This window comes from Schistocerca americana, chromosome 10, assembly GCF_021461395.2.
Source record: "Schistocerca americana isolate TAMUIC-IGC-003095 chromosome 10, iqSchAmer2.1, whole genome shotgun sequence".
NCBI lineage: Eukaryota > Metazoa > Arthropoda > Insecta > Orthoptera > Acrididae > Schistocerca > Schistocerca americana.
In genome coordinates this window covers 192465409-192482228 of record NC_060128.1, presented here as the reverse complement: position 1 = coordinate 192482228, position 16820 = coordinate 192465409, and the positions used below count along the sequence as shown (strand labels likewise).

The 16820-nt window shown below is 39.1% G+C and overlaps 1 protein-coding gene across 1 annotated transcript in view; it reads right to left on the bottom strand.

Moving 5' to 3' along the window:
* Positions 1 to 389: 389 nt before the first annotated feature.
* Positions 390 to 16820, bottom strand: part of LOC124552544 (protein unc-45 homolog B) — a 100887-nt gene continuing 84456 nt past the window's right edge. Inside the window, exons 14-15 of the mRNA XM_047126861.1 lie at positions 9115 to 9243; positions 390 to 1866 (exon numbers count right to left, since the gene is read on the bottom strand). Coding sequence (XP_046982817.1) covers positions 1666 to 1866; positions 9115 to 9243 — 330 coding nt within the window. The 3' untranslated portion in view covers positions 390 to 1665. The remainder of the gene's footprint in view (positions 1867 to 9114; positions 9244 to 16820) is intronic.

Below are 16820 nucleotides of genomic sequence, written 5' to 3'. Positions count from 1 at the left end.
TTACGTAACTATGATTGTTAGAATTTTCTATGCTTGTTTTAAAAGCTTTTAGATGGTGTATATATGTTTATATCTACATGGTTTTTGTAAGTCATTCAAAAGTATATGAGTGTCAAAATTAATGCCAAAGGATGTGTGTACAGTAGCTCTACCTAAATATAAGTTCTGACAAATTTGTAATTTGGTTTTATAAAAGTTTTTACACAATGTGTATTTTTATACCTAAATTGTATTTTAAACGTTCTCTGTCAAACAGGAATTTGGAACTGTGCAAGTATAAAAATTAATGTCAAAGGGCATAACAGTGTAACACAATTCTTTCGGTTTAGCTGGAATTATTTCAACATTACATTAATATAATGGGTGCAATACTATATTCTAGCCTGGTTCATACTATACCTCATACGTTGGGACACGATTCCTGAAAACACATGCCAGAGAGTGAGCACTGTCATTTTTATGATTCTATTATTAATCCTAGAAATTATTACAGTGAAGGTTCCGGTTGTGTGCACGGATTACATACTAAATTTCACTATGTCTTCTGATTTTACTAATAAAAGATTCTATAATAATGGTCATTAAAGAGGGCACTGCTGCATCCAAGTATTGCAATGAGCATACCTTCGTAGGTCCCCATAAGCAGCTATCCCAGTTGCATTTGTACCTTTTGGTCTGACAAGTACTCTTCATTGATATGTGCAGACACTGTAATTTTACTGCTTGCATTTATGAGTCCACAGGGATTTAATACCAAGTATGTTGATGCAAACAATCTCTCCTGTATGTTCTTACGCATTTAGTTGGGCAGGTGTAGTATGCTATAGTGCAGTCTAATTATTTTACTCTTGTTCCACATACAACACTGATGACGGTCAGACAGTGATTGAAATAGAAGTGCAACAGAAATAAAGATTTCTATGTCAATGACCAATAACCTCTTGTTATTAATACAGGTTTGGTGATCACGATGCACACAACTTCCGATGGCGTCCTCATTCAAATTAATTTCTTTGTTTGTTCAGTTGATTGTGGGTCCAGTCTGCATTCCTCATACATGTTCAAATCCCTGTATCACAGAACTGTAACACCCGGCTAGAGGTGCAAAATAAAATGGCACAGCTTATCTCCTCTTTATCACTGGGTTGCGCCATTTCAATGTGTGCTAGAGCTGCAGATATGTACTTCCAATTAAACAAAAAAAGAAATTAATTTCTTATCAGTAACTTTTTTTGAGAGATAAGTAAAACTTTACGATGACTCTGTGAACAGTTATCGACAATAACTTTATGACTACCACTCATAGTTGAAGGAAGGCCTAGATGTGAATGTACGAGGCAGATAAACTGTCAATGCAGCAGGATGTGATGGTTGTGTTCAAATGAAGAGTATAGGCGAGTGATCAGGAATGGAGTACTGCATTAAACCAACTTTCTGGGTTATGAATAACAACAAAAACAACAACAGTGGAATATTCTATTGTATGTCCCATGTGGAAATGAAGTGGACATTTCTACATAACTCAATTTGTCAGTCTGCTGTGTGCCTTCTATTTGCCTTCAACTTCTGTGACTACAATATTATTATTATTTGCATCCTCAATGTCAAAAGAATCTGTAGCGGCAGAGTCAGATCAGTAGCAACCCTGTCGGTATCACAGCCCACTCAGTCGTCTTCTTCCGGGGGTTCGCCTCCCACGTCCCTCTCGCTGACGGGCTTCCTGATGAGGCCCCAGTTCTCGATGGTCTTGAGTGCGTCCGTGGCGACGGCTCGCACTTTCTTTCCCTCCTCGGTGTTGCCCGCTCCGTAGTCTCCTTCCAGTTGTGAGAAAGCCATCAGCACCTCCAGCAATGTTGTCTCCACTACCTGTCAAATTACAATGAAAACCCACATTCGAGCTGCTCATTTCGCGTACAGAAATTTAGAGAACCTAGCGCTTTCTGCGAATATGGGGTGTTTGGAAATTCCCGTTACAAACTTCTAAGACTCGCAGAGAGCGGTGAGTGCATAATATTTTGAATAGGAACCGACATCCAGAAAAGTACCATTTCCGTTCTACGAGGGTTTCAATTCTTATGTGTAATGTGTCCACGTCTGCTGAGGGATAGACAAAAGTCTCAGAGTTGCTTGTCCTGATATGCAGTAGGGTAGACAGGATGACGTGTACTACGTCAGACGGTCACCTGAATGTCTGTCAGGAAACGCGGTTTCAGCACGATGGTGAACGAACTCACTTCTCAACTGTGGTTCAGAGACATCTCAGCAGATGATATGATGAAAGATAGATAGGCCGAGATGGGTCCAACCGCACGGCCGCTATGATTGCTGGATTTAACTCCTACTTCTTGAGGGATCATATGCAAAGTTTAATTTACGAGACTCCTTTAGAGGCAGAGGGAGATCTGCTGGTCGTTGGAGTAGAAAATGAAGAGCCAACAGGTGGGATGGAGAGTGTGTACCAGAACATGCTTCATAGGTATAAAGTCTATAACAATGTTAGTGCTTGCCACATTGAACCGCTGTTGTAATGCATCAGTACTGTACTGTATGTACAGTATGCTGGGTTCTTTTTTCTTCTGGAATAATGCACACATAATGTTTAAGTGTTAATACAAACAAATATGCATAAGTGATAAATGGATGTTTCGTTATACTTCCTTTCAAATTGTTACCTAATAATTGTACTGCATCACACCTAATTAGATTTCTTAAGCAAACCGGTTGCTATCTTACAATACCTCTCGCATGCGATCGTGGACTCGTACGGACTTTGTTTCTGGTCGGCTCTCGGTATCACGTTAATCTAATACGTTAATGTTAAGTTGCAGACAGGGACAATTAAAAGACACTTACAATGTGTTGGCCACATCCTTCATCAGAAGAAGAAAGAGAAACACACACCATTCGTTCACACAAGCAAGAACACCTCATGCACACACGAGTAAAACACCCAAATTGAAACTGTTGTAAATTGGAAATGGTACATTTCTGAATGTGAGTTCCTATTCAAAATGATATGTACTCACACCCCTCTACAGGTCCTAAAAGTCTGTAACGGGAATTTCTGAATGCTCTTTATGAAGCAGTAAACGCATATAAACTAAAGAGATACACTCAAAAAGAAATGTAAAACAACAGTTACAAATTCAGTCAAGGAGCCACAATGCACTCAGATCATATAAGCAACATTAAATGATTAAACACGGACAGTTCACGAAGTACTGGTCAACAAGGGTGCCAGAAGTCCTTCAAATTGGAAAAAAGACGAATTCACTTTACTAGGTTTACAACCTTTATATTCTTACTGCACTGCATTAGTCCAGTATATAGTAAGGTACACATCACACCATACACAGTTTGGTTATGCACGTCATACGGTCAGACAACAAAAATCGTGACAGTTTTCTTCTGAAACTTGACTCTGACAACAATAAAGAATTGCCACAGCTGTCAGAGATTGACTGCACTCGCAGCCTTCACCAATGGCGGTTCCATGACCGACGAGCACTCACTGCATGTGGGCCCTCGTCCTGCACCACACCTCTGAACCTCATGTCACGTGCCGGTATCCGCGCCCGCCCGCAGCAGTTAACTGTGTTCCCCAACGCAGATTTATCACACTCTCTCGGAGTTGTATTCATTAAACATTCAGTGCACCGGCTGCTATCTTACGATACCTCTCGCATGCGATCGTGGACTCGTACGGACTTTGTTTCTGGCCGGCTCTCGGTATCACGTTAATCTAATACGTTAATGTTAAGTTGCAGACAGGGACAATTAAAAGACACTTACAATGTTTTGGCCACATCCTTCATCAGAAGAAGAAAGAGAAACACACACCATTCATTCACACAAGCAAGAACACCTCATGCACACACGACTGCCAACTCCGGCAGTTCGTACCAGAATGCTTTGCGACTTGGTGACACGGCTCACTGTAATCCCATAAAAATTCCATCACTGTTTGGGAACACGAATTCCACGTATGGCTGAAAATGGTCTCCGAGTAGCTGAACGTAACCACTTCCAGTCAATGATACACGTACACACAGCCCGCACCATCGTGGAGCCACCACCAGCTCGAAGAGTGCCTCGTCAGCAAATCGGGCTCACGGCTTTGTGGGGTCTGTGCCACACTTGAACTCTACCGTAAGCTATGGCCTTGCTTGAAAGACAAGAGGAGAATGAAATATCTGGTGCTGTTACACAGTTTGCTCCCACGAAGAACCACTAATGCAGCTACGGAGTCCCGAAATGCTCACCAGCATTCGCAATTTCGTATTCCTGTAGATAACTGTTTGCTAATTAGATATGATTTGGAACTGTTGTCAAAATTACTCGTACTGCTTTCTGAGACTAAAGTGACCTGATGAAAATGGATCAAACAATTAATTTACCTGCTCAACAGTGATGCAAATACTATGTTTCAAATGATACATGTAGACATGTGTAGCACAGAACATACAAATGCACTATAATGGACAAACTTTTTCACACAAAAAGAATACATTATGGGTAATTGTGTGAAAAGAAAAATTCTGTCAAAAAAAAGTATAAAACTATGTAGCAGAACTGCTGATCAGTATTTACCTTTAGGAGAGTGAGGGTACAGGATTTTTGCAGAATTAAATTTGGAATTTTTCCGACGAGTGCCAGGGGCCCAAAGTTTTCTGTACCTTTGTCGCCTATAAATTAATAAATCTGTCAGTAATTAGCTTTATGTTAACACTTTTGAGACCGAGCACGAGCATAGCTTGAGTCACAACTTTGTTTTAAGAAGACCGTGCCCGAGTATAGATTGGGCCGTCAATTCCTCGACACTCGACTCGCCTGTCGTTCGAAAACTGGACACGTGTCGTACGAGAACAATCTACAGACGTCTCTTAATCTGCCTCTTGACTAGGGATGTCTTCCGTTTTCAATCTCTAAAATTATTTTGAAAGGAACACCAGTAAAAGTAACGCCTGCTGTCGCGAATGGCCGAGTAAATACGATTGCACTGAAGTAATTTTGCCCGTGTACTCATTAGGTTTCTCAATTTGCTGTAGTTCCACTACAAATGCATCACATCTGTCAAGTGAGTGAGAAATATCAGAAGCTCGAGAAGACGAAATTGCTCAGTAACTCACCTCACACTCTCTTCTTTGGAGAATAATTATACTCTCTGTCATCATTATTTTAAAATTTGTAATCTATCAATGAACTAAAGTAAATATCACAAATAAATCTCGAAGTTTGGCCCTTTTTTAGTATGTATCACTCTCGAAGACACATAAATTACAGATGCGCCAGTAACGCTTTAAATAATGGCATAAATCACCAGTTTCCTATACCCCTTTCATCATAAGAATAAACCGCACATGAACATTACACTACTTATTCTTCCGCATTTGCTGGAACCTCATTGGATTTTGTTTCACACGGACTAGAAACCGAGCTGTCTCGAGTATAGTCGAATAAGATAATGACGATACATTTTATGCTGTGCACTACGCATATGTCAACTCGGCGACAGTACAGGTCGACAGCTTTCCTGGCACATTGAACTGGGACAGCACTGGCCGGGCAAGTGATCCGACTAGCCCGCACAGTCGCTGTAAGGAAGTAAAAAGAGATGGCAGAGAACAATACAGCTTTGAATGTCATTTAATTTTTAAACAGAAAGAAATTATGTATGGCAAAACTCAGGCAATAAACTTCTTAGGTGACCTGACAGAAAACATAACATGTGCTAGATCTTAGGTAACCCAGTACTGTAATTAAAAAAAAAGTGATGAAAATTTCTTACTTTAACACTGCTAATTTTTCTGCATGAGCTATGCGTGGCATAAAAGCATACTACTGATTTCCCTTAATAGTTAAATATTGAAGCCACTGAAAATATTACAGTCAGTCATTTGGTAATCTCTGAACTACTTCCACACCAGACTCTGGGGAATACATTTCAGTACTGCTATGTTGATAATGAGACGATCAGCAACAGAATCTCAAGCCACCAAAGAGGCCACATTTCCTCCTCCTATTTCATGATACGCTGCTTTGCATTTTGCCCTTGTTTGGCAATGACCTGAAGCTTCATGCATTAGCTGCAGTATGTTTGACAGCTTAAATATCTCGTCATTTCTCGTGACAAATCCCTTAATTTGGTTCTAGATCAGTTCTATTGAGTTCAGACAGCAGGGATGCGGTGACAACTGTAAAAATGCGGCATTTGTACAGTGTACTCGACACTGTGCAAATGATTGTTTTCTGTGTTTTTACGCCACTTATCATTCTGCTCATGAGAGACCACATCTTTCCTACAAAACAATGGGCATATTCAAATAAAGAGGATTTGATTTTTCATTTTTCTTCAAAAACATATGATTGTGTAATGTTTTCTTAACTTCAGCAACCTTTAACAATCTTTTATACAATATCGATAATTACGAATTTATATAGGCAACGAAAACTGGAATTTCTCATGCAATATGTAATTAGACAGTAGAAGACGTGTATTTTTCTTGAAAAATGATGGTCGAGTATGAGTTAATTAATGTATATTTGATGAATTTCATATTTAAATGATCTAGGTTTTCAAACTGGAAAAAAATAATAGACCACACCGAGATTCGAACCGTCGTCCGTAACCGTACATCATTTTCATTGTACAGTGCTACCCATTGCGCCACACATATAATTAGAATATGATCTTTTACTTATTACATGGTGTTTCTCAAAAAATGTTAGAGCAGATTTTTCTCTGCTGGCTTGTGAAAAACATTAAGAACAACTTGTTTCTCAACATGAATGGTGTTCCATGCACATTTCACAATGAAGCCAGAAGCAGTGTCATTCAATTTTCACAGTACATATTAACAGCGAGACAGTCAGAGCACAAGTAGTGTTTACAGAGACTGTGACTGTACACAATTTTTGAAGTAAAAATTATGCAGCTCAAGTATGATTAACAAAAATGTTGATGGCCATTAAATACCTCAGAATGACATAGTGACAAGATATCTAATACATAAGTTGGACCTACTTCTAATAGCGGAACAACACCTGTGTGTGACAGTTACGGCTGCTGACCAATCATCACACTTGTGTTTGTTTACATCAGGTTTATTCTTATGATGAATGAAGTGTAGACCCTTTATTCTTCTAAGTGGCCTGTCTCCAAAGAGTTAAGACTTCCACCATTTAAATAATATGCAGGTGCATCATATAATATTAGGTTGGTCCGTAAGTTCATAATGTTTTTGTTTTACATTTGGTATTCCGATTGCTATGGGTTTATTTATAGATGGTCTTTTTTTAATTGCAGTTCACTATTGACATTTGAGTTTACATACTGTAGTTCATTGTTGCTATTTGAGTTTACATATTGTCATTTTGTCATTTGGAGATATTAAGTGATTCTGTGGATGCTAGAAAGTGGAGTGCCAAGCGGAGAAACCAGAACACGTCTGGCATATTCTTCTGTTTGAGTTCAATAGTGACAGCAGTGACGACAACCAGAAACATCTGTGCCATGTAAGAGGATAATGCCACACTGGACAGAGCACGGCAAGAAGATGTTTTTCTCGTTTTAAGGAGGATTGTTTTGACGTTAGTGACTCTCCACGTTCAGGAAGACTTCGAGGTTTGATGAGGATCATTTAAAGACATTAATCCACGATGATCCACATCAATGTACTCGAGAACTGGCAAATGTGATGAACTGTGATCATTTCACCATTGCGCAACATTGGCACACAGTGGGGAAGACTCAAATATTGGGTCATAGATACTGCACGCTCTAAGCTAAAAACAAAAAAAATCAGCAGGTGGTCACATGTGCATCTCTGGTTGCTCGTCGTCAATTGGCTCGTGAACCACACCGAGCATTCCTATCCTGTACCATTATTGGTGATGAGAAATGGTGTCTTTATGCTCACATAAGGAAAAGAATGAATCAAATAAAGCAGCTACTTCCAGTACAAAGACCTGGAAACATCCACATAAGATAATGTTATGCATCTGGAGGAACAGCGACAGTGTCGTGTGCTACGAATTGCTTCGCTGAGGTGTAACCGTCACTGCTGACATTTATTGTCAACAACTGAGATGTGTCGCACACGCAATCTGAGAACAGTGACCAGGAAGAGGGTGTGAAAAGATGCTGCTCCACGATAACAGCCACCCGCCTTCTGCTAGACTGAAGAAAAACACTATCAGGAGTTGGGTTGGGGAGTCATTATGCACCCACCTTATTCATCTGATCTTGCACCCTCAGATTTTCACCTTTTCTGGTCTCTATCAAAAAACCTTCAAGGAACTTCCTTTCCGGATGAAATTTCACTCCGTACATGGCTCAACGAGTTCTTCAACTCAAGACTACGTGATTTGTACTGTCGCAGAATTAAAAGTTACCCCAGCATTGGCAGACTGTTATAAACAGTGAAGGAGAATATATCATTGATGACTAAAGTCTCTGTTATGTGTGTTTATTAAACACACGGAAAAAACTACAAACTTATTCACCAATCTAATATTACACATTAGTACAAATATTTATTTTGTGTTGTATTATTTGTTTGAGGTAGTCCTGAGGCAGCATGCAGCTGTCAGAATTCACCAACAGATGCCTTAACATCAGTCATGAATTAAGTCTACACTCTGAACAGATATCTGTAGTCCGATACATAATAAATGATCACAGTTACATGTACTACCTACAATTTATATCAAGAGTTGAGATTGAAGACTGATTAATAACTAATGTATCAAGAATATGCTCATATAAAGATTTTCACAGTTTTGCTACCCAGAATACTCTTAGGAGAATTATTATTACTGCCGACAGACACATATAGAGACAAAGACGGGCATATCTTTGTCTCCCCTTACCCTCAAAAGTGGGTCACTCTCACGCAGGGTTCTGAGTGACCTGTCATTTCTTTATAAAATTCTCCCTCTCTTCTCCCCAACAAAGTTTTTAAAAGTTCCAAAATGTATGTACTGTGTCACTTTTATGTATCTGTCACCAGTACCGACATTTGTCCTGAACCTAAGTATGGGTCAGAAATTCTGCCTCAGAATTTTATACAGTACGGATAACCACTCTCGGTGGCAACAAACAGAAAAACTTGCCTTCTCAGCTATTTCCTTGGATGATTCGACAAGCGATGCCACTATTGCACAGCCACGAAGCCTCATGGACGGTTTCTGATCTCCCAGAAGTCGCTGGAGCGATTCGACCCAGCTAGTTACCTTTAATACCTGCAAAAAATGGGAATTTGTTAGTAATCTTTTGTTCATATTTCCTATTTTGGTTATACATTTGCATTTTACTGCTTATGAAGAAAAATTTGTGTACCAAATTTGATAAGATGGCTCAAATTGTTAAACAATGTCAACGAAAATTGACATTTTGTAAAATATCCTATCAACAGTGACCGTCAAAGTGGCACTAAAAATATTCACTATGCTAAACAAATAAATGTGTGTATACACATGAAATTGAGGGTAATACAGTTAATTACAGCTGTTATATTTACAGAAAAAACATAGGCCTTCAGCTGTTCCATTTTTCCTCCTATCCTCATTTGCCCCACCATATCAACCCTCCACACACAGTCTTACTATACACTTCTTAAAAGTGGCTACAAATGAGAACAAAAAAAAATGAAGTGTTACCAGAATCAAAGGTGATGCATGTGCCTGAGTGAAACCAGGTATACATTTATAAATTGATAAAGCAATCTATTTACAATGGTTTTATTTCAGCCCCACGGTCTAGGGGTAGCATCTTTGACTAGTAATCAAAACATTCTGGATCCCAGGTGCAAACCCAGCCACTACTTAAAGTTTGAATAAAAATCATCAGCACAATAGCACCTGAAGACTCCAAGTATAAACAGTTACACACAATTTGTGTCCAAAGGACATGTGGTCTGTAATGGAAAAGTAGTCACAATGATCTCTCCATTGGCAAAAGATTACTGATTAGTCCCCCATTCATATCCAAAGGGAGAGGTAACCACGAGAAAAAGGCTGAATAAAGAATGAAAGGGTAACAAACTATCAGACAGAGTGTGCATTATTAGATCTTTGAACATGGTATGGAAACTAGAAAATCTGAAAAGGGAAATGCAAAGGCTCAGTTTGAAATAGTGGGAGTCACTGGACTACAACGGAAAGGAGATATGAATTTCTGGTCAGATGAATATAGGGTAACATTAACAGCAGCATCAAACAGTTTAATGTAAGTAGGAGTTGTTAAAAATAAAACAATGGAAAATCCAGGGTGGAATAATGACAATGTTAGGTAAAGAATGGAATGCTACTCACCATATAGTGGAAATGTTGAGCCGCATACAGGAACAACAAAAAGACTACTAGACAAGTAAACTTTTGGTCAAAAACCATTCTTCTGAATTAGACACAATGTGAGAGTCGCATTTGCGTGAATGTGTCTCTTGTCTAATTCAGGAGAAGGCTTCTTGGCTGAAAACCTACTTGTTTAGCAGTCTTTTTGCTGTGCCTGTCTGTGACTCAACATTTCCACTATATGCTGAGTGGCAATCTATCCTTTTCATAATACTGTAGTTGTTATAAATGGCATTATGTACCTAAGCGTAATGTTGCAAAGTACTGTGAAATGGAAGGAGCACGTAAGGATTGTAGTAGGGAAGGCGAATGGTCAACTTCGGTTTCTTGGGAGAATTTTAGGAAAGTGTGCTTTATCTGTATTGGAGATCATATATAGGACACTAGTGCGAGCCATTCTTGAGTACTGCTTGAGTGTTTGGGATCCACACCAGGTCAGTTTAAAGTAAGACATTGAAACAATTCAGAGACAGGCTGCTAGATTTGTTACCGGTAGGTTCAAACAACATTTAAGTATCATGAAAATGCTTCAGGAACTCAAATGGGAACCTCAGAGGAAAGGAGATGTTCTTTTCAAGGAACACTGCTGAGAAACTTTAAAGAACCAGCATTTGAAGTTGGCTGCAGAACTATTCTGCTGCTGGGAATGTACACTTTATGTAAGTGTGGTGTCACCGCCAGACACCACACTTGCTAGGTGGTAGCTTTAAATCGGCCGCGGTCCATTAGTACATGTTGGACCCATGTGTCGCCACTGTGTGATCGCAGACCGAGCGCCACCACAAGGCAGGTCTCGAGATACGGACTAGCACTCGCCCCAGTTGTACGGACGACTTTGCTAGCGACTACACTGACGAAGCCTCGCTCCTTTGCCGAGCCGATAGTTAGAATAGCCTTCAGCTAAGTCAATGGCTACGACCTAGCAAGGCGCCATTAGTAACATTGCATGTATCTAAAGAGTCTCACTTGTATCGCCACAATCTCCAGATGTACCAAAAGGATGGATTAAAGTTAAGTATTCCAGAAGCTACGTACTTTTCTTTATAGCATTCATTATGTATCCTGTTTCAGACCTCACGCCCATCTGCGTGAGCGTAGCGCGTGCCTTTCGGCTTCCTCTCATTGTGTCTAGGCTGTCTTGTCTAGACACAACAGTAAGTACCGTGAAGATAAGTTAAGAGAAATTAGGGCTTGTATGGAGACACTTAGACAGTCATTTTTTCCTCACTCTATCTGCAACTAGATAAGGAAAGCGAATGACTAGTAGTTATATTCCTGCCACATAACTTATGACAGCCTCTGGACTAGGTATGAAAATTTAGATGTTCATGTAAGGCAGAGAGTGAGTACTGCAAAGAGATCAGGAATTTAGTTGTTCTCATCAGAATCAACAGCAAACCAATGCCACAGAGAACTGAGATCACAAGCGGAAGATGGAGAAGTATACGAGGACAATGAACAGGAGGTAATTCAGTATGTGAAAGGAGACAATAATCTAATAATCATAGGGGACTGGAAGATTGGAAGAAGCAGAAAAAACTGGAACTGGAAGAAACAGAAGATAGTTATGAGAGAATATAGGCTTGGTAATAGGAATGTGAAAGTAGAAAGACTAGCCGAGTTCTGCAACAAAATTCAGTAATTCAAAAATTGGAGTAGGAGAAAGTGTACTTGGAAAAGGCCTGGATACACAGAAAGATCACAGCTGGATTACATCATGGTTAGACAGAGATTCCCACATCACATATTGGATAGTATGACATGCCCAGTACAGATATACACTGGGATCACAATTTAGTAATGATGAAGAGAATGCTGAAGTTTAAGAGGCTTCTCCAGAAGAATCAATCTACAAAGAAGTGGGATACTGAAGTACTGAACAATGATGAGATGCATTTAAAGTTCTCTGAGGCTACAGGTACTGTGATAATGACTACCACAACAGGCATTCCAACTGAAGAAGAATGGAAATCTCAGGAAAGGGCAATCACAGAAGTCGAGCAGACAAACACAAGACGGTAAGTCTGGAACCTGGGGAAATAGAGGATATACTTCAATCGATCGACGAAAGAAGAAAGCGCAAAACAGTGGTGGAAAATAAAAATTACAGAAAAATAAGTAACTCAGAAAAGTAATAAATAGGAAGTGCAAGGACGAAAATGAGAAATGGCTGCTGGAAAAATGTGAAGAAATTGAAAAAAGAAATGATCATCAAAAAAACTGGTTCAGCATACAAAAAACTTAGGTGAAATTAAAAGCGAGGGCATCGCCATTAAGAGTGCAATGGGAATTCCAGCTTTAAATGCAGAGAAGAGAGTGGTTAGGTGGAAAGAGTACACTGAGGGGGAGGACTTGTCTGGTGGTGTGACTGAGAAACATGAGTCCACATAGGGCCTCCAGAGTTTAATAGTGCTTTGGATAACTTGCAGTCAAAAGGCAGAAGTGACAGACAACTTTCCTTTGGAATTTCTGAAATCATTGGGGAAGTGACTATCAGGTGACTATTCAAATTAGTATGTAGAATGTACGAATCTCGAGACATGTCGTCGCACTTTTTAAAAATTATCATCCGCACAATCCCGAAGACAGTGAGGGAAGAAACTTCTGCACTATCAGATTAACAGTCCACACATCCGAGTTGCTGATGGGAATAATATACGAAAGAATGGGGAAGAAAATTGAAGATTTATTAGACGGTGATCAGTTTTGCTTCAGGAAAGATAAGGGCACCAGAGAGCCAGTTCTGATGTTGGGATTGATAACAGAACCGAGACTAACGAAAATTTAAGACACATTCATAGGGTCTGTTGAGCTGGAAAAAGTGTTTGACTATGTGAAATACCTGACACTCCGATAAAAACAGGAGTAAGCTACAGGGAAAGGCAGATAATATACAATACGTACAAGAACCGAGAGGGAACACTTAAGAATGGAAGGGCAAGAATGAAGCGTTCGGATTAAAATGGGTGTAAAAAAGGATGCAGTCTTTCATTCGTACTGTTCAATCTTGACAATGAGAAACAATCGTGGAAATAAAAGAAAGGTTTATGAGTGTGATTAAAATTGAGGGCGAATGGGTATCAATGATAATATACACTGATGAGATTGCTACTCTCAGTGAAAGGAGGAAGTGCACCACCTGTTGAATGGAAACAACAGTATAATGAGTTATTTATTTATTTATTTATTCATTCTCTTGAAACAAATACTTCATGTCATAACTTTGTGGTGGTAAATTTAAGTACTATTGATAGTTGCTATTCTACTCCTTTGAAAGGAGTTCCTTAATATTATAAAAACATTTGAGGCCTCAACGAGGGTCATTCAATAATTAAAGAGACGGATTGGTCTGGAGGAAAAAGCGTTTATTTTTACAAAACAATACTTTTTCTACTTTTCAACACAATCACCTTGAACATTCATACACTTGTTCCAATGGGCTACAAGCTATTTTATTCTGGCTGCAAAGAACTCTTTATCTTGATGTTTGAACCAATTTACTGCAAACTTTTTGACGTCCTCATTGCCCTGGAACCACTTGCCACGTAATGCCTCCTTGAGTGCACCAGACAAATGGAAATCACTAGGTGCTAAATCAGGATGTAAGGTGGATGAGGCAGTACTTTCTACCGCATTTTGACAATAGTTTCACGGGTTAGTTGAGCAATATGAGGACAAGCATTGTCTTGATGGAGAGTCACACCTCTCCTCTGAGATCCACATCGTCTCTGTCTCGTGGCTTGCTCCACCTTGTTTAACATTGTCGTCATCACTTTTCCTGCTGATGCTTAGGTTTTGAATTTTTTCTTGACAGGTGAGATGGTGTGCTTCCACTCCACACTTTGTCTTTTTGATTCTGGCTCATCATAGTGAACCCTATTTTCATCACAAGTTACAATTTTGTTGAGGAAGTGCTCACCTTCTCTTTCATAACATTCCTTTAGTTCTGTGCACACTCCCAACCTCATTTCCTCGTGTAGCCACGTCAACTCCTTTGGGACGCATCTTGCACATGGTTTGCGATACTTCAGCTTGTTACAGATAATGTTATGAATTGTACCAGTACTAAGTTGAACCTTATCGACAACCATTTCCATAGTCACACGGCGGTCAGCACAAATATTGTCATCAATTCGACTTTCAAGTGAGAGAGTTGAAACTGCAACTGGTCGGCCAGAACGGTGATTGTCAGTCACTGAGTCGCGACCACTTTTGAACTGCTCTACCCACTTGTAAAAATTTGCATGATTCATACAACCTTCAGCATGATGCCAAGTTAAAGCCATAAAAATACCAGACTTGCCCTACAAACAGTTTTTTCCCCAGACCTATTGTCTCTTTAATTACTGAATGACCTTCGTAGCATCAAGAGCAGCTAAGTCACAAAATTTACAAAAATGAGTTCAAGTTATGAATTTAGAGTAGAAGTATGTCATTATCCATGAAACAAGAATATCCTTCAAACTCAACCATATCTTAGTGTTACAAAGCACTGAATTCTTGGTCATGTAACAAAATGGCCCAAATCTTGCAGCCGTGTCAAGGAATGAGTAACAATCTTTTAAGTTGCAGCATTTTTGTCTGGTATCTTATGTTCTCTGTGTACACAACAATGTGTTCATATCAGCAGGCAAAATAATTCCTTACACTGCATATTCTTTGAAGCCATAATATATCATTTGTCTGTTGGCAACCCTAATCTTTGCACTCATTTCCGTATTCCCAGGCTTCTTACTGTAATTGCTGCAAAAGCAACTCTACTTCCTGTGCGCCTGTACTTTGTCATTATTGTGTAGTGTAGCATGTATACTGTTCTGAGTGAGGACCTGAAGAATTGACTTTCTTATCTTGTGCTGCATAATGGAAACATCGATAGATGAAACCCACACATCAATCGCAAGAAAGCAGACATGCGACTCATCAAAGTGTAATACAACAACAAAATTGAGAGTAGTAAGTACTGGCAGAGCTGAAAAAGAAGCTACGAGGTATGACATATTTATAGATACTGATGAATATGAACAGATGCTGTCTAATCATGGGACTGTTTTTCATCGGGATGTAGCTTGTGAGCTGAGTGACTGGACATTACAAGCTGCTGATGTACTCAAGCCTTCTTCTCAATTACATTTTCCATTAGCTAAAACCAAAATAACTATCATGAAGGAAGCAGAGAAGGCACAGAATTTTGTCCATGTAAAATAATTATATTGGCAAGTACAAAACTCAGTGTAAATGAGGAAAATTACTGACTTATATGATATCTCACACTGTGATGGAAGGCGTTCCTCTTACTGCCTTTCGTCTCTCTCTCTCTCTCTCTCTCTCTCTCTCTCTCTCTCTCTCTCTCTCTCTCTCTCTCTAAAGAAGGGCATAAAAATCTCCTGCAGGAACACTTTGGTCCAACACTGGAAGGTCTTCAATCATTGCAGTTTTACGAAACAATAAAAGTAGTTTGCACTCGTAATGAGAGTTCCAATGTTGTCTCCAAAATCTGCATCAGTGGTTCATGTGAAATGCCTAATTTTGTAATCCAAATGAGGAAAAATTGAAGACTTAAAACAACAGTATTATTCAGTATATGTCAGCAGTGTCTACCATAAAAATGATTCTAATAACATGGTTAGTTGCATATCATTTTCTTTTTAATGTGTTTGAATCTAGGTGAACTACAAACTTTTAGCGAGAGAAATCCTATTTTACATTCTCATCAGTTTTGCAATGTTCTTCTTGATATGTTATTATCCAATTTATGTTGAAATGCTTTTTTCACTGCTATAAAAAATTAATTACAATGTCACTTTATTTTCATTGAACTACTTTTTACACAAGAGTCAAAACTTAAATTAATGAAAAAGGGTTCATTATGAATCAGATTAAAAAATAATAGAACTTAAATACTAAACCATTAAGGACGTAACTACAAGAGGAAAACATTTGTGACCCTGATGTTTTGTCGCTAGAGGTTTTTCAACCATACTGAAAAATATGTCTTCAGAGACCTGGCCAGTTTTGATACTATATGCCTCATTTATTGGTAGGAAACTCCTTCAAATCCATTTCAAGGCAGTTTCTATTTGAGCTTTTTGAATTTTTTGGAAGATTGTCATAAAATTTGCCCCTCATGTAATAGGAGCTATTGTCTACATCTGCCTTTCCAGGTAACAATCACAGTCTCTCCTAGTAATATATATGTATTTAGACCACTGCATCATGCAACACTATGAATTGAGAGTCAACCGAAGAATGACTAAAGTACTGAGGAAGATCAGAAATGAGATTAGCAATAAACGTAACATCAAAATCAGAGACTATGAAGGAGATTAAATTGAGGAATTCTGGTACCATGAAAAGAAAATAGCACATGAAGGGTAAGGCAAGGATGACATGAAAAGTAGTGTAACACGGGCACTGAGCGCATTTCTGGCCAAGAGAAGTCTACTATATCAAATACAGGCCTTAATTTG